Source organism: Vigna unguiculata, chromosome 4, assembly GCF_004118075.2.
Source record: "Vigna unguiculata cultivar IT97K-499-35 chromosome 4, ASM411807v1, whole genome shotgun sequence".
Taxonomy (NCBI): domain Eukaryota; kingdom Viridiplantae; phylum Streptophyta; class Magnoliopsida; order Fabales; family Fabaceae; genus Vigna; species Vigna unguiculata.
In genome coordinates this window covers 42,100,736-42,120,397 of record NC_040282.1, presented here as the reverse complement: position 1 = coordinate 42,120,397, position 19,662 = coordinate 42,100,736, and the positions used below count along the sequence as shown (strand labels likewise).

The 19,662-nt window shown below is 35.0% G+C and overlaps 1 protein-coding gene across 3 annotated transcripts; it reads right to left on the bottom strand.

Moving 5' to 3' along the window:
* Window positions 1-16: 16 nt before the first annotated feature.
* Window positions 17-11,886, bottom strand: LOC114181838 (protein RST1). 3 transcript variants are annotated; one of them, XM_028068438.1, is made up of 25 exons: window positions 11,432-11,886; window positions 11,012-11,296; window positions 10,794-10,877; window positions 10,400-10,682; window positions 9,690-9,943; window positions 9,276-9,456; window positions 9,000-9,187; window positions 8,785-8,885; window positions 8,558-8,633; window positions 8,021-8,152; window positions 7,852-7,933; window positions 7,641-7,713; window positions 7,150-7,309; window positions 6,930-7,060; window positions 6,738-6,829; window positions 6,443-6,561; window positions 6,153-6,368; window positions 5,952-6,029; window positions 5,558-5,740; window positions 4,271-5,164; window positions 3,875-4,171; window positions 2,293-2,952; window positions 1,873-2,023; window positions 1,630-1,748; window positions 17-940 (listed from the first exon to the last, which is right to left on the bottom strand). In XM_028068438.1, exons 1-25 carry the CDS (start codon window positions 11,825-11,827, stop codon window positions 542-544), a joined length of 5,634 nt encoding a protein of 1,877 aa, XP_027924239.1. In that variant the 5' UTR covers window positions 11,828-11,886; the 3' UTR covers window positions 17-541. The 3 variants fall into 3 exon arrangements, with proteins under 3 accessions (XP_027924239.1, XP_027924241.1, XP_027924240.1); XM_028068440.1 differs by having other exon boundaries at window positions 6,443-6,534; XM_028068439.1 differs by having other exon boundaries at window positions 10,400-10,679.
* Window positions 11,887-19,662: the final 7,776 nt, after the last annotated feature.

Below are 19,662 nucleotides of genomic sequence, written 5' to 3'. Positions count from 1 at the left end.
ATTTAAACAATTAATAGACAGCCAACACTTATCTACTTCATAAAAATATAATATTTTTTCACATAAACAACCTTTGAACACTTTTTCAGATTTTCAACCAATATGTGAATTTGTATACTCACAGAAAAACTATGCATTCCAATGGAAGCTTAGAAATCAAGGGCTCGGAACCCAATAATTTTCCTTGTGTAATTTAATTGAAATGCGATACATATCTCTGTGATCAATCCCTGGGCTAGAACCATAGTAAATAAGGGTTGTGTAAGAAGAACAGAAAATAATGGTAAAACCTGCATTATGCTTCTGCCGAATTTTAGTGCATTGAGATGAGAATGTACAGCTCCATGATTTGTAAGAGACATTCCACACGGTTGGCTTCTGCTCAACACTGTGTCCTCTCAATTGCATTATCGAATAAATAATGACAGAAATAGCTTAGAATTCACCACATTCTTATGAATGCCAAAGCTCGATTCACTAAAACATCATGCTGTGTGCAGCATGGTGAGGGTGTTCTTTTGAGTATACAACAATTTCAGTGTCATAATCTTTTATTTTCGGAACTATAGTTTCCTTCTCGAGCAACAACCATGTTGGAGAGCCGAAGTTGCTTATCTAATGGCAAGTAGCTTTTAAGTAATACACATGTATGATGCATCACTTTTAGCAGAAAAACAGCCATTTGATTCTCACTTTCATCGATGGGTTGCGAGCCAGGAATATAGGAACCATCTGCTATTTGCGTAGCCCAGTTGTATATGCGTTCTGTGGATGAAAAGAGGTGCGACACGACAGTTTCAGCAACAACATTCCAGTTTTGGTCTGCTAGAAGCGACACAAGGGTGACTGGTAGATCATTCACTACCATTTGTTGGTCCACGATCATAAATGGCATATACTTGCAGCATGCAGCAGATAACAGACCAAGAAACTGCAGAGCCTGCACAAAGTACGCTCCAAAACAATTCAACCTGGTTATCAAGGAGTACAACATAGCTCTGTACAGCCTCTTAAGTAGCTTTTTCAAAAGCACTTATAGGAGAAGAAAAAAATAATAAGATAAAATGAACTTGAGCATAAACTAACATTTAAAAAACTCTCTTATATTAGTTTCTCTGAAAACTGATTTTTAACTTATGTGAGTTGATTTTAGCTTATAGAGAAGTTCTTTTCATTTTTCCTAACTTTCCTCTTCTAAATACTTGTAGATAAGTTTGTTCAAAATGACCTCTAAAGATATAGAATTATATCAGGGAATAACATAGTAATTGCTAGTCACTTGAAAATAAATCAGACAGAAACAATATGAACAATAAATATCACATGATAATCTGTGCGGAAAAAATCTAATAATTTTGTCCTTGAAATTCAAGTTGATACAACAGATGGAGTTTTTCATGTATATTTAATCGACATTATCATTATAATGACAATAATTTCGTTAAAAAATTTCAACAATCATTTGTTTATCAGAATGTCTGCAAATTAATGTATTAATTCTTTTCAAAATAAAGAAAACGCAAACCCTTATAGCGAACCAATTCTTGTTGAATTTAGTTTTTGAATTTTTCCATGACATGCCTGAAGGTTACTATAAATAAGTTGTGATAATCAGTAAGGAACTACTACCGTGGACGGAAAACTGGATACGCAGCTAATTTCAACAGCATCAATAAGCCACTGTTTTTTAATACTTCCCTCCGCATGGTACAAAGCTGCCACAACTTCAAAGAGTACATCCCAGAGTCCTGAAAAAATTAAACCTATAGTATTGACATTTGATATGTGAACCATCAATTATTTCAGCCCAAATTGATCTGAGCTTTCCTTTGCCTAAAACCAAAACATTGAGTAGCAAAGAAGAAAACTAACCTTGTGATTGAGAGTTCAGAATGTAGGATTTCATTTTTCCAAGTTCACTCAGTGAAAGGGACCCGATCTTCACAAGCTTGATCTTAGCACAAACCTTTTTCTTGACTTCAATAGATTTTCCAGCACTCTGAACAAACTCCTCATGTGAAACCTGTGAATTCAAATGTCAGCTTAGATTACTGGTTTAAAGTAACAATATGTATCAAATAATAAGCTTGACCTCAATTAATTTGAATCGATGACAAGAAGAATTAGCTTAAAGTAAACAACAAAACATCTCAAAATAATACAGGCAATAAACAATAGAAATGATCACATATTGTAAGAGATTACTACTATTATTGTGACAGATCTCAATATTTTTCAAGGGAAAGTTAGATGAAGAGATATTGTACAATATATCACATATGCACACCATACCTTCAGGAAATCCAATAGCCAACTTTCTGGAGCCTTCCCTAAGCATCTTACAGCCTCAGACCATTCCTCTGCAGTATGTACATCCCCTGAAACTACACTTGCAGAAGATTGAACTGCTGGTAATAAAGTAAATAGAACCTCCATGCACCTCTCAATATGAGATATGTGACCAGATGTATCCGCAGAAACCTCATCTAGACATTCATAGAGACCTTTCCAGCATGAAATACATAACAAGCTTTTGTGGTAGGTGCCCAACTTTGTGTGTGAAGTAAAAGACAGTAAGTGATTGCTCACGTCACCAAATAGTTTCTCAAGCCTGGAGTTTGAAAATACTTTTACAAGGTCTGCTAGATGATTTAGCAGACAGGACTGCAGATTTATTTCAAGTGTCCTGAATCTGGAAAAGTCAGATAGCTCATCAAGAAAAGTTAGAAGCGAATCAAATTGATTTGCATGAGCCATTGCAAACATGGTGCATTCCTCTCTAAGAGTTCCATTCTTGCAAGTAGAATCTTTGGATAGCAATTCAACATCTTTGACATCATATCTCATACAACGCCTAATAATTGATCCCCAATCCAAGCTTGGCAACCTGGGAGCTCTAGAGAGACACCTTAACACAGAAATGACTCTGTCTTTATGTACAGCAGATTCAGGCTTAATTTAGACACAACAAAATGAGAACAGTGAGAAATAATAATGAAAAAACATATCACAAAACTATTGTAATAGAAAATATAGATGTGCATGGGAAGTTTATCATATATAACCATGCTAAAATCAAAGAAAAAAATAATTAATAGGAGAAGCAGAAGTTATTACTATGCTGAATTCAGTTTACGCAGTGGCACAAAACAATGTAAACAATAATGAAATTACGAATATCATAGAATAACCAAGACCAAGAAAAATTCATGATTATCTTATTGTTTAAGCCAGTGATTAAAAAGGGCAGATGAACATACAAAGTGTGATATTAAATTCAGTGATGAGACATATAAAAAAAAAAAAAACACTCTTCGTAAATCCCCGACCAAATGTCGCCAAGTAAAAAAATAATACATGGTAGCATCTTTTATTTGACAAAAAAATTAAAACAAAATCTTATTATGGTTATAGGAATAATAAAATCATCGGCTTTTAATGATTTCAACATGGTTATTACATCTAAAAAAGGAGGGAAAAGAAATTTATCAAACTTAAACATATTATTCATGAATGATTAGTATTTGTGATATGAGTATTGAAGAAACTAAACTTAACAACTAGCTTATTGTGGACACTTAAAAAATTTATATATAATCTTTACTTCATGATTTATGGATTTGAAGCAGCTTTTGTGGTTAGTTTGGTTTTCAACTCCCAAACGTGAAAAGAAAATCTGCTTGGATAATTCTAAAAAGAAAAATTAACCATCAAGTTAGAAATTAAACTGCATAGCAGCACACCTCCTATCGAACAAAGAAAGGAAATTAAACAGAGAAACAAAAAGTTACCGATGAAAAGGAAAGCAGTAGAATACTAGAAAATGAAGAACAAACGCATAAAAATTTACACAAAATCTGGACAAAACATTTACCTCAGTGTATTTGAAATCCATAAGCCACATACTAAGCTTAAAAACAACATTGTCCTCAGAAAAACTATGGGAAACAGATTTTGAACTAGTTTCAGCTACACCACTATCACTATCAACCCCCAAAAGTTCTCTAGACCATAAATGATGCCGAAGGAAGGCAAGCACCCAGGAAGCAAACTGCTGTAGCTGCTGATTATCAGAATTCTGTGCCACAAGAAACAACTCTTGCACCAAAGATGTCAAGTATGGCTCAAAATCAGAACTTGAAAGGAGAGGGCCCATTACTGAGGAAGACTCCTGTTTTTTTACATAGAGAAATATTTAAATATGAAGCAAGAAAAAAAAAACAAATACGATGAAATAGCTGGTACCATATTTATCAAAAAGGTAAATTACCTTCTGATAATCAGACTGCCTAGAGTACTTCGGAAAATTCATGTTAACCAAAATTTCTGCACCTGCTCCAATAGCATTAACAACTCCCAGCATGCCACCAAGATGAACAAGAGAAGGGAAAGGATTCAAGTAACATTTCCTGAACAGTTCCAGTAAACATTTAACGCGTTCAGCCTCAATAGAGTAAACACCTTCATTCAAAATACAAGAAAGTACTGTCCCTGCTCCAACACATGATGCCATCAGCATACTATGGTGCAAAATGCCAGACTTTTTCACGGAGATTAACTCGGAAATGAACTCTTTAAAGCCAATCACAATGTGGTCCAACTCAGCATAATCCATCAATTCCATTCTCTGGCAAAAAGCTACTATAGTGGGAAGTGCAATACAGGATCCTAGTGATAAAACAATTTCAGATTCTTTCCCCTGGAAAGTATTTTTTTCAACCAGTGAATGCACATATGGAAGCCATGATATCACCAAGTTCTTTATCTTGATGACAGTCTCTAACTCTCCAGCTCTGTATATTGCACTAATAGAGTTAGCTAGACCAAGCACAAGTCCAGCAACACCCCAGATATCTTCTTCCAAGTCTTCAGTGTTATCAGATAACTGTTTATATACTTTAGAACTTATGTCATATGAACCCACTGGAAAGCATGAACATAGATTGTCTAAAATATCAGAAGAACATTGAGTTCTCTGTTGTATCATTGTAGCTAAGGCAGTAATAATTCTTCCTAGTAATTCAGATTCTGGAACCTTCTCTGTTTCTTTCATCACAGTAGAGGTAGCAGAAGTTTCAACCCTGGTAAGAAGATCTTGGCATGAAAAACCCAATCCAACACCACATGCTCCTTTTACAAGGGAACTTCTGCAATCAAAAAGAACCTGGAAGTTCACACAATCAATGAAATGCAATGCCAAAAAATCTACCAACAAGTTCAGCTAACGATTGAACCAAATTAGAAAAGAATTAACAAAAATGACAGGATAATCCATTTAAAACTTTGATTTTAGCTTCCATGTGTGTAATAGCATTCTTCCCCCTAAACTATACCACTATAAAGAAAATTGTGAACCTAAGTGTGTTACAACCTCTTAATATAATCCCATAAGTGTGTTAGAACCTCCAAAAGAATTTTGATTGATGAAATCTAAGGGAATAAGGTGAAATTACGAAAAGGTCCAGAAAAACTTGCATTCGATCCAAACTATCAAGAGAAATTCATAAAAATATGCAATAGCTTCTTTAATTTAATTAAAAATAGAGAACAGGAATACCTCAAGAAGTCCAGTGATGTTATGATATCTCTGTTTATGATCTGTTACATGAAGGCAACTAGAGATTAATCCTAGAGAAATTGCAGCAGACCATTGACGGTGTTCATGTTCATGTTGGAGCAACCATTCCAAAAGAAACTTTGAAGCAGCAGATTTAACTGTGTGAACAGAAGGGGGCAAAACCTAACAATAGAAAGGCCAAAGTTCGTAGCAATCAAATGTTATTATGCTAATTACATAAGATACTTTGCTAACTACATTATTAGAGAGCCGACTCAACACATGTTCCTTATGAGAACAGTTTGTGTTAAGATGCTAATCTGCAGCACAGATGATAATTAATCTGAATCTTTAGAGATTTTAAATGAGTGCATAAGATAGAAAACCTTCTCACCTCACAAAGTGCACCAATAGCCAGTGCAATATTTTCAGCAGCTCTGGGTATAGCCTCGTCCGCCATAGCCATCATACTCTGCAAAAAAATCATGTAACAAAACCTATATCAGACATGACAACTTGTGCATAGTGCATTCAATACAGATAACTGATAAATGGGTAAAATGATGGTTTGCAATGACAAAAGACCAATCTTGACCTTTAAAATGTCACTAGCAGCTTTAGAAGTTTTATCTAGAACACTCAATTGTGCCTTAGAATCGTATGAAAGTGTGTAAGCCTTCATCCATCTTCGCACAAAGCCTTTCCATGATTGCACTGCCATCAGTGCAAGCAAGATATTTCTCGACAGCTGAAGAGAAGCAGCTACTTCCACTAGAGCAATTTCATACCCAGTATGTACTTCTCTTAACCTCTGAACACTTAAAATATCAGATCAAAAGTTCATTCAAATCTAAACAGAATATATGTAATCAGTCAATATCTTACTTTGGATGTTTGGTGGTCATTCACATCTTTAGGAGTAAAAGAAAAACATACTAAGGCGGCACCAGGTAATTCTCTAGCTACATTTATCTTTCCTGTAAATAGATGCTTAACATCAAGGCCTATGCAAATAGCACAAGAAAATCAATATATTAAACCAGACAGAGTCCACTAAGCCTTTGGTGACAGAAAACTTGATTTAAGCATTTCATTTTATTTTTCCACTATCAGGTCTGAATTTCTTCTTGCAAGAATTATTGGGAAAAGAACACAAAATGGAAAACTGATACCTCCATACCTGAAGAGAATATAACCTGCGGAAATACATTCATCAATTTTTCAATCTTGCTTCCTGTAACTCTTTTTGCCTTGACTAGTCTTCGGCGATTTCTAAGGCAAATGTATATAAAAACAAATAAAAAAAAACAAAATTCAATCATGCTAACATTATACCGTCCTATATAAGTAAATTGTAGGAAGCAATGGTTACATGTGCTCATATGCTATTATCTTGAGATGAAAATCCTCCATAGCCTTGAGAACGCTGGGATTTGTTTCAGAAAAGAACAACTCTAAAATCATTTTTTTGAAATCTGGAATACTGTTTTCAAGTTGGGATACCTGGAAAGTGATAGCAAAAACAATATTAAAGGAACAAGTGTAAAGTACTCTTTTATTCAATAAAAGAGCATTTGCATCTGTGGATATACTTCATATTGGGAGAGTGACTCCAAGGCTGAAATTCTAGCTTTTGCCCACTGTCTATCTTGACCGGAGGTAACTACATCCCATACAATTGGCAGCACGCTCTTTGATGCTTCTGAATATGCTTCTGCATCCATTGCACCCCACCTTAGCAGAAGGCAAAGGCTGCCATAATACAGGAAATATCTTTAAATGAGACAACAGAATGAAAATTCATGACTAGGACATTATGTATTAATTTATGGAGAAAGAACACCTCAATCCAAATAATATACTGAATCAGAGTTTATTAACTGAAAAAATATATATATGTAAAGCAATATTTTGTTTAAGAAAATTCATGATACCCAAGATGAAAAATTCAGAAGTTGTCACTGACATTTGATGAGTTGGGAAATAACTTACAAATTTCCTTTTCCATAATTTACCGCCATCTTTATTATAATCTATGTCGACAAAATATAAGTGTCCGCAGAGGAATCTTAAACATGCATACCTATAAGCAAGAATAGGATCATCTTGGTAACCTTGCACATGCTTTGCAATGACATCCCATGCAGTGTAAAAATCTAAAGAAGTCAATATATCTGATCAGAAAGCCATTTAACAGATAAATTGAACATGATCTAGCATCAAAGTGTTGTAAATGCATAAATTACTATTCCTTTGTATGGTATTATTCCACGAACATGTTTAAAAAAAATTACCAATCACATCAGCTTCACACAGGAAGGCAAGGCTTTGCAAGCCGAGAGCTTTAACTACATGATCTTGGTTCTCAATGCAAGACTGGTTATTCCAACACCAAACTGTGATTTATCATCAAAGCATGTGCTGCAAAAATATAATCAAGAAAACAGTACAGGCAGTGCATACCGAAACAGACAAGATGAGATCAACACCCCTATCAGCACTTTTATGGCAAACATCTCGGATGGAAGCAGCCATGCTGATGCAAATTTCTCTCTCTGAAGTGTAATTGGTGAACCCTTTAGGGAGCAAGACACCCTACATCAAGAGAAATGCAAAAAGAAAATTCTGGGAGAAATTTTCTGTAGTAGATTTTGAAGGCATGGCAAAGGGACTGTAAAATACTCAAGCATAATTGGAATTTCAATCCTTAACAAAAGTCTAAAAAACATGTTGCATGGACAAATGTTAGAAAGAATGGGACAAACAACATCTTAATAAATAATAGAGTTATAGAACAGAATACTCACACCACTTCAATGTGTTTAACTTCACTTAAGAAAACTTTTCATAAACAGTTACAATTAAATTGAGTTCACAATTACATTTCTTCAATCAATTACAATCAAGTCATCTCATCTTCAGCATTAATTATGCATGCCCACTTAAAAATAATACTTCTGCCAATGGAAGATACAGGAAAGTGTAAAATGAAAAGCTCACTTGCAAACTCCCAAAGGCTCGATCATTAGTCTCCCAAGTTCGACAAAGCAATCTAGTTGCCGTAGAATGTAATGAGCTGCATATAGGAAAAGTATTTAAAGCTAAATTGCACCTATATTCAAAAACAGGACACTACTAAGCAAGAATGATAATATAATAAAATAATAATAATTTTTTTTAAAGAATCAAACAAAATACACATTTACACAATCTAGTGATGTACCCACACTTTTGCATCTTTGTTAAGCATTGGCAAGATAGTTTGAACAACAAGCGGAACCATTGCCGAGTGTGAAGCAATTGATGGCAGCATTTCAAAAATTTTTAACTGCAAAAAAAAAAAGACAAAAAGTAAGAGAGGAAGAAAAATACTTCACATATGATGGGACAAAAGAACAAGGTAAGGCATGCAATAAGTCTCATTACAAAAGGGATAAGTTACCAGCATATCTTGGCAATTGATATCACTTCTTCTGAATATATTACTGTAAAACATAATTGTTAGCAACGAAGGAAGTCCTAGTTTGGGATCCACAATGGCAATGGAAGACAAAGAATCAACTGAAGCAGCACCCATTGATGGATGTATCAATAAAACATTAAGAACAGCAGCGAGTATCAAGGGCATCTCTGCAAGGGCAGACATTGACATAAGTTTAATCTCTTGCATCCTTTAACACAACTATAATTCCATTTCACAAAAGCTAATAGGTTATACCATTCAGAAACACTTCCTGAGAATGTGAGAGTGGTAATGAAGATTTCCGTTGGTCAACAATTGACAGACAGAACCCTCTTAAATCGGAAACCCAAGATGATGGTCTATCATACATTATTTCACTTTGATTCAATCCAGTTAAAGCCTTCAGAAGGGAAGTTCTGGAAGAATATTCTCCATCCTGAAAAAATATATACATATTTCTAAAAGTCTATTATTGCTGGGGTAGAAAACTATAAATAGCTACAATATACATTATTTACTGCCCTTTTCCAGTCACATAAATTGTGAGTTTGCATATATTCACTCAGGACTACAGCATATAAATGCTTCTGTAAAAGAGTATATATAATCTGCATAGATAATATAATAAACGTTTAAACAGAAAACAGAATGATATGACGGATAAAATACCTGATACCACAGATGACGCAGAAGTCTCAAAATTATAATTCCTGGTGTGCTGAGATAGTGAACTCTGTCCTCAACGATTGGTTTATTTTTTGGAGCCACAAACATGTTGGCAATGAGCTTCTCCAAGAGGTGAAGCAAATCAGTTGCCAATCCTTTAACAGATTTGGAAGGGGATGACATGAGACTAAGAATGGGAAGAAGAAACAAAGTCTCTTCAAATAATAAAGAGAATTCAGTCCCGCTGATAGCAGCATCTGCATAGTTAACAATAAATAAATTATAAAAAATGATGATATTAAGGGCAGTATCAAATGAGCACAATTAGATGGATTATTTCATGAATTCAAGCAAAGAGCATTTTGCAGCAGTAGCCAGAAAAAAATGTTTCAATGGAAACAGGTACAGGTGGTATACATATTGTAAACTTAGCCAAAGTTCCAAGTACCACCAGTAATCCCGAACCCAATTCTTTGCAACTAGACAAAGAAAGAGTATGCAAAAGCAGTATCCTGAAAATTTTCATAAACTTCTGTTCCTTGAAAATATGAATATGAACACTATAGAGATCGACTTAGAACTCCGTGGAAAATGCCGAAAACAAATGTAGCATTTAAAATAAAATAAAAAAAACGGTATCCTAAATTTATCATGTGCACTCAACTTGCATGTATGCATAAACTTCAAAATCAAGACAGCTATAGAAAACATACCACTGTCATATTTCCACTTCAGGATCAAGAGAAGGAGTTTCAGTATAGAAATCTGTTCATGTTCAAGTTCTGATTGAACAATGATTATGAATAATGATAAAATAATTGATGACAAGCCAGGTAACCATGGTAACCCAATATCTTTCTGTACAGTTAACAGGCGCATAAAGAGTTCACATATGGGCTCATGACCACCCAGGTGGTGCCACTGAAGACATGTAGATAGAGAAAGAATTGTTTCCAGAAATTCAACAGCACACAGTTGAGCTTCAGTTACCAGCTGCTAACAGGGATCAATAAAATACCAGAGCAAGGCATTAATTAAATTGAAGTAGGAAATGTCATCATAAAAACAATGAACGCAAATGAGAAGTTTAAATTACAAGGGACATACTGATTTCTTTCCAGCCAAAGATTTCAGCACAACTATATACGCCTCCACCATATGTTCTACAATAAATATTAATTTCCTGTAGTCCTGGTAAGGTCCGACAACAAAACAGCAACAAGATAATCATTTCACTCCACCTATCACTACACGAATAAAACATAAAGAACAAAGAACTAATATATCACAACATATCCAATGCTCATTCTCATAATTACACTTACTTCAGATCCCTCATGAGGAAGATACTTAAGGCACTCAATTAGCAGCCTAAAAACAGGCATGGATTCATGTGGAAAAGAGCAACAGAAAGTCAACATAGACGATACCAGTTGCATGGCAAACAAGGAAGAGGATGACTCCGAACCTAACAAATTTACGATTGATACATCCAACAACGGCCTTAAAAACTCACAAACGCGCACCATTCCCACCGGCTTATTCTGAAACATAAACAGCAACACCTGCTGCAGGAGTTCAGACTGAACCTCTGGCCGGCACAACAACACCTGCCAAACATTGAATAAAATCAAATATCACATTTCATTCAAGCCTCTGGAACAAGGTTTCACATAGCAAAACTACTTAAAATTAATTCAACTCAATAATTTGAACTTGCACGTTGAAAGTGGTGAGTGACTAACCCTAACGAACGGGTGAGTGTGAGAGGAAGAAGAAGCTGAATGTGAAGAGGCATTGTTGCGGAAATCGTGGCGAGCGAGGAAGCCCAATCCCTTGACGAACAGTGGCACGAGTTTCGGTTCGGAGCCTTCGAGCGCGGCCTGGAGCTCGAGCGAGGCGCGGGCGACGGTTACGACTGAGTCTGCGGCGAGGCGGCAGAGGTGGCGGACGGAGTGGTCGACGACGTGAGGAGACGGCGAGGTGAGGCAGAGGAAAATGGCACGTCTTCCGGGTTCGGATTCCGGGTCGAGATGTTTTGGCGCGGATCTAAGCTTAGAGAAAATGGACTCAACAGCGAGTTTTTGGAGCCCCGGTTGAGGAACTCGGGTCTTCTCTAGAAGAGGACCGTAAGACTCCATCAGAGTAACGAAGTCAGTTACTCTCACACTGATTACTTCATACTCAAGCGAAGAATGAAGGACCTTGAGACTTCATCGGAGAAAATTTTATGCTTATTATATTTTATAAAACCCAAACTTTTGTTTTTTTTTTTCTTTCTAAATTTTATTTAATAATTATTTTTAGTATTTTTAAAATTTTAAGAATAGTTGTGTAGCACAAATAAAATGGGTAGGAGAAAACTTGTAGTAGATTGATTGAAGAGAAATTAATCGCTCACTTTTATTTAATATATATATATATATATATATATATATATATATAACATCTTTTAATATTAATTTTTATTAACTTTATAAACTAAGATATTGATTAATTGATTTTTTATATCATCAAACCAAACTTACTTAATTAGTTCATTGTGAGCGTAAGTGTTCTTAGAAAATAAATTTTTTTTTCTCTTTTAGAACTCTAAAATATCTTTAATATATTTAAAACCTGAAATACGTTATTGTACTTTTGGCGACGAAATATATTATTACCTGATCAAAACTTTGAATAGAATAAATTCATTTTTTCTTCTTTGTAGACTTGTGAGTAAACTTGTTGTGAGTGGATGTGTAGGGGTTGCATGTGATGTTAAAGGACTCAAGGTGAATCTTTGTTTATCAATTGGGATTGTAATGGTTTATTCTGATCGTTGAGTAGAGTTTTTAGGTAGAACAACATGTTTGAGTTAGAACCTGGATGGAACATCTTTTGAATTTAGGAGTGTCTATTTAGATAAGGAAAGCTAATAATGTTTTATGCAAACATTGTTTAATTAAGTTAATATTCTAAGTAGTATGAATGAATTTATAGGATTCAATGTCCATGTTTGTGCATTACTATAGTAAAGTCACATATGAATGAAAATTGTGTGATTTGGTTGAATTGATTGAAAACTTGTGTAGTGTATTTATTGGTCAAATTGGTCTATCTCTCAAAATTTTAATGTTGTACCTATGTTTTATGAACCAAGGAACAGGGAAGAGGAGTGAGGTAGGCTAAATTGACAATTTGATGCACATTTGATGTTTATGGACGAGCTAAACCTTTGTTGAGCAAGCATTAAAAATAGAATCACAAAGAGCTTCAATACCTTTTACTAGCTGGGAAAGTTAGAGCTCATTGTGCAAGCTCTATTTAAACAACCTTTCAAGGCCCAAATTGCTTAACGAGAATTAATTTTTAAAATGACAGGGAGGCATGGGACATTTGACCACTAAGCGAGCCTAGTTCGCTAGGCGAGTCTATAATGGTTGAAGAGATATGTGATGGTTGGAAATATGGGGCTTTTATGATTAGGATGATACTTATTGAATAGAATATGATTTTAAAATGTTGAAATATAATAAATACATGGAAGGATGATGAATTTGTGATAATTTTTAATGTAGAATTGTATAAAGAGTGGGATTTGTCTACCGAGTACTATATTGTAAATTGTTTAACTCATGTGTGGATATGTGATGTGAATGAGGAGTACCAATGGTATGAAATGGTTATTGTTTTAAGTGGTTGAATGTATACTGAAAACTATAACAAAAATTGGCTATAGATGTTGTAAGAATTGTATGGATATGGCATTTCATATGGAGGAATGTTCATATTATGAAGTTATCCCAACTCTATTAAATGTGTAGGCTCATATAGAGAATGAAATTTAGGTGGTGAGAGTTGAAGAAGGTTCTTATAGTGCGATTTTGATTTTGGGCGAAAAATGCCACTTATGACGATGCTATAAATGAATTGACCATGTCATTAAGGACTGAAACTTGGTAAATTTAGGTCGATCGTGACAATTTTCATGATTTCATGACAAGTGCACGACTTTGAGTTTGAGTACTTGACTCAATGCATTAATATTTTATAAATTGAGTCTATAATAGACTATATTAGAATTATATACGTGATTAATTGATAATACATGTTATAAGAGAAACATGTGGACTAGTATTTCTTTTTATCAGCAAATATTAAATAAATAAAATAAAAGATTAGCACTTTTGAGATGCTTTAATCTCTTTACAAAAGAAAACATGTACATATAAATACAAATAGATGCAAAAGCTTAGCACCATGGCCATAACAACACAAAAACCAACCTAATCAAGTGAACAAAATCATACACATCCTAAAGATAAAACATAACAATACTCCAAGTGCAACTTTGTGATCAACAGTTCATAGTAAAATTTATATGTGCACATCAATTTGCTAAACCACAACTTTGTTTTCATACAACAAATATGAATATTAGCAATATGTTCACCAAAAATATTCCCATTTCCCGTAAGTCTTAGTCCTTTCTACTAAAAAAACTTGCACTTACTTATCTGACACACTTAAAATACACAACAATTATTGTTTCATAGAGAACTACCACATTGTATGTTTATGTGATTGTTTATTGTTTAATACAAAAATTATGATAGTTCACTTAGTAATGTTAATATACTAAATTAATGTTATATGTTGTCCTAAAATGGATGCCATTCTTTTATCTGATTTTAAATTTAACGTTAGCTTAGTTTGATTAATAGGTGAGTGTGTTATAACTTTTTTATGTCATGATTAAATATGTAAACGAATTATCATGCTGAAATCAATTTTAAAATGCATTTATGCTTGAAATAAATTAATTATAATAGTTGTTTTGATGTAAGGACAATAATAAATGCATTCTCATTCTGTATAGTTGTTGCATTAGAGGAAGAAGAAGAAAAAAATATTTTTTGAGAGTTGATTTTGAAATGTATTTCATGTGTTTCTAAATTTTTTCCCTAAAATATTGTTTTAAAAACAATGTTTTAGCTAGCATACCTAATGTGTTGTGGAAATATTATTTTAGAAATTTATTTCAGAAAGTTTATCCTAAAAGATTGCATATAAGTTCGAGAAAGTTTGTTTTAAAAAAATTATTCCATAAAATTTGTTTCAAAATATATTTCATATGTTCTAAATATTTTTGTTTTAGAAATCTCATTTTAAAAAAATCAGGAAAATTTTAATATGAAAATCCTATTCTTAAAATTTTGAAAAAATCAGAAATCATTATATGAAAATCCATATATTTCTTTCTGCATTTTGTAACATCCCAATTTCAACAGCTTAAAACTAATAAAAATAGGGAGTTTCATCATAGTTCCAAAACAGATAATCCAGTGTATCCAATATATTAATACAGTCTTACAAAAGGTATGACTATAAAAATATATCACTTATACACTTAAACTAAACTAATAAACTTTGTACTACCGACCACTGCTAAAGCTCCCACTTGAAACCTCCTCTTCAACACTAACACAATGGCTTTTCATCCTCCAGAAGTGCCTTTGACACTACAACCATATCTGCTCCCACCGAATAGGTGATCATCGCAAAAGGAAACATACAACACAAGACAGGAACACAAAAAGCAAGGGTAAGCTAATCTGATTAAGGAATCATGCAGTTCAATTATAAACTGAAACCATGCAATCTTTCTCATTATCACCAGAATCATATAGACCACCACAACACATTTACATGACTCTAAACTCAATATCCGGATTATGTAAGCGACATCGAATCTCTTGGTGGCTTGCACCTGCGATGGTTCCCAAACTCTGCAGAATTTGGACACAAGGGGTTATCACCCAACCACTCCCAAGGTAAGTCCCATCACCTCTATGGCGGATCGGGTCCATAGACCAAGACCTCCTGCTACTCCCCCCGACGTAATCCATCATACTCTACATGAGTCTTAATGGTTACTAGGAGCGTCAGGATACCAACCAAAACTGAGTCCTTATGTCCTTACATACACTAAAACATTCCTCTTAGAATTTCCCTTGAAATCCTAGTTCAACCACTTCTTCTCATATTCCAACTTCATGCAATTTCACCACACATATTACCAGTCATAACAATTCATGCATATCATAACTAAGTTCATATTTTAACATTCAAACATAGTTTCATCCATTAGAAACAAAGAAATAACACTCAACTGCAGGGGTTCTCGCCCAAGCTAGAAGGTCTCGCCTAGGCAAAAAGGCTCTCTCGCTTAGGCGAGTCATTCTCGCCTGAGCGAGGCTCAAAACAGAGAACAACCCAAACTCTAGGTGAATTCTCGCTCAGGCTAAGCTGTCTCGCTTAGACGAGAGTGACTCTCGCTCAAGCGAGACTGGCTCGCCTAGGCGAGATCTCGCGCAGAAACAGGGGATGAGTTTCTGGTGTTTTCGCTCAGGCCAGAGCTGCTCGCTTAGGCGAAAATACCAGATTTCCAATTTGTTCTCACATGCAACAGCAAAGAAATCTAGCACAATCCAAGCATACACTCAATTACGCAATTCAAGCACTCATACAACAATCAATCATGCAATTCAAAGTCATCAGAATGATTTCTAGATGAAATTCAAGTAAAACAGTTAGTTTTCCTTACCTGTTATCATGTTTAGACAACTTTATAAACGTCAACGCCTTAAAAACGTCAACACCTCTAACTCCACAGGATGCTCTATCTACACATAGAAACATCACAAGAACGATCAGGACATATCATTATGATCATTGATCAGTAGAGACTCATACTGATGATTAAAACGTCGCATGCAAGCGGAAGAGGGCTTGCATGCAACAGAAAACAGAAAAAGACTAAAAAAGAGACGGGAAGCTCAACTTACGCGAACGGAGAAAATGATCAGTCCAATTTGAAGAGGTCGCCGAGAGGATCAATCCTACGGTCTCGGTTCTTCAATCAGACGACCAGAGAGACAGAACCTCTAGAGAGAAGTCAGAGAACTCTAGAAAAGTGGTTTCTAGAGAGATGGTGTGTTTTAAAATAATGAAACTCGTTTATAACAATTCTATTTATACTAAAACCTTTTAATATTAAAATAATCGAGTCTCACTATTTTTAAACCACTATCACTTTTAAAACGCCATTTTCTAGGGTCTTACATTCTCCCCAACAAGAAAAATTTTCGTCCCCGAAAATTCACTCGTCAGATAGAAAGAAAACCATGTTCTCCTCATGTTCTCTACAACAACCACCTAGACATGATTGACTTAACGATTGCAAAACCTAAACTTACTGAAAACTCTGTCTCTGTGCTAAGCGATATATGTTCAACAGTATATATTGGACTAGTCACTACTTTCAAAGCAACTTTCCACCTTCCACCTTAAAACTTGAATGATCCTTTACACCTAACCAACCCACTTATGTCTGATATGCCGACTCACCTTCCACACATTCTCCACTACGTCTTGTAGGTGTTTACCAAAATGTAAAGATTTGCAACCAATCTCAACCTAAAACGCGATTGTTATCACTTCTCATTATCTAGTTTCTTCCTTGAGGTACCACTCATCTGACTTGGTCACACACAACTTCATAACATTCTTGACCACCCTATCCACCACCATCCTCATGACATCATGCTTCTCATACTGACTTTGACCAGGGCAGCAGAGTCCATAATAATGCTATCCCACTTCCAGAGTAGACCCTTCACTTGCGACAACAACGACCCCAAATTTTGACACTTCCTCAGCATTTTATTAAACCACACATCTTCAACCATCTCTCCACCAATTCTTACTTTTCATTGTCGAACCAACCACTGCAATTCTCTTTCCGCTTAAAACATATACTAGCACTTTTCCACTTCTAAGGTGATAGCACAACTCAAAACCATAGCTCGATTCATCTCTCTCATTTCCTATCCATCTCCCTCTATGCAACTCCATACTTCTAGGTGTTGATGATCACTAAACATCTTTAACAAATCTTCATAACACTGACATATTTGTCGTTTTGGAGAACTCACTACTACATCAACCACTAGGTCATGAGTAAAATACCTCCTCTGCTTCTGTTTTCCCACTATTGATAAGTATATCCCACCATTATTTCGCTGCGTCACTTTGATCAACAACCATTTTCACATATGATGTGTTTAACCACAATAAACCGCAAAAGAATAATCAATCGTTGAAGCGCCGATCATGTTCTCCTTCAACGTCTTGACGACTCTCTTCACACTTGAGAAACTTGTCACGAAACCTTGATAACGACTTGCTTGTAAAACCTTACTTAAAGTCACTCTTAGAACTTCCTTTCTCTTAACACATTTTTCACTCATCTTAACCACTTACGGTCATAGATCTTAACATATAATTACTTCTTTTTCCAAACTTTGTTAGACTAGATTACTAACGATGATACACTGCGATTAAACCATTGCTTTTCTAAGGACTCCTCCACCTGTTGTCTTGACTCCACACTTTTAGCAAAACCATCCAATGTAAAACTATTGATATTGGTTACGTTTCATATATCAATGCCATAATGAATCCCACCGCTTGTCGGTGATTGTTCTAACATCTGCTTCATAACATAACTAAAACTGCTTCACCACTAAGATCCCTTGCATATGTTTTTCGCGGCCTTTACTAGATAAACACTCATACCGGTAACACTCTGTCTTCACTTTTCAACTTGTTCCATACATTGATGCACAACCATTTACTCACCTTCTTGAAACAAGGAACATCACTTCCTATGATACCACATTCCACCAGAATGAGCTTGGAAAACAACCAAGTCACCCTTGAGATTTATGCTCCCAAACCTTGTAAAGGAAACAATTTAAGTTAACTTTGAATTTGAATCATTTGATCACCTCGAAATATACCACACGTCCAAGAAATATTTACTTGTTCGCCATAGAAGAAAAACTACTAGCTCAAACTCCAACTCCTTCTTGCAGTTAACCATGACTCATTTACCATATTGACGACACCAAGGTTTTATGATCACGAACGAAACCAAAACTCATATCTCAAACACCACCTTTTGAATTTGATAATTTGCATTAACAACTCCAACACCAACTACCGTAGACACCATTTTAACTACTTAAGATTTTTCTTCTCTTTTTATTATTTACGGTACTCTGCCTTCTCTAGCTTTTATCGTTCCCACAAGATCAAACTTAACGGTTCACTTCTTCTCCCCACACTTGAATTTCTCTACCTCAGCCCCAATGTTAATGCTTATACTCATGAACTACTTTTCCTTGAAACATCCTGCTATCTACTGAAAAGATCCAAGCATCTCCTACCGATTATTGAACCTAATATGAAACCTTTATGCCACTTCATTCTTATCCTCATATTATTTTTTTTTTTACTTAGGAAACATCACCTTACCTAACTAATTCGTAAACTCTGCTCTGTCTTAACCTCCCACTAGAGATTTGTCGTCTTTTTACACTTTAAGATCTTTATCTTTCTAAGCTTGTTTGATGTCAAGCAAACTCACTATTTCCTACAACTTAGGATCTGCCAATTGCTTCTCTTTCACCAATCCAATAAAGCACTAGATATAGTCTTACGACTATATCCAATGACACTTCTCCTAACATTGCATGTATCTGGATAACCCTAAACCTCAGAATTGCCGGGATGTAGAACCAAGTTGATTTTCTCAAAACATTGTTGCACTGGCATACACTGATATCTTCAATATTTCTATCCTCTGAACTCAACTCCTTTTGGAAAACTTGTGATATTTGATCTCGTGAGCCTGCCCTTGAAGCTTCCTTAGTCTAAACATTGATGCTAAAATTTAACCTCTTTATCTAGTCTACTAACCCAAAGCTTAACTTTCTTCGCTTATCGATCTACTTCATACAACAAACCTATATCCTTGAGACGAAAAGTTATCTCAAAAGCTATATCCAACCCTCATAAAGGTAAGCAGGTCAAGTTCACGTTGAATCTGCATTCCTCTATCACTATAAACACTAAACGCAAACCACAG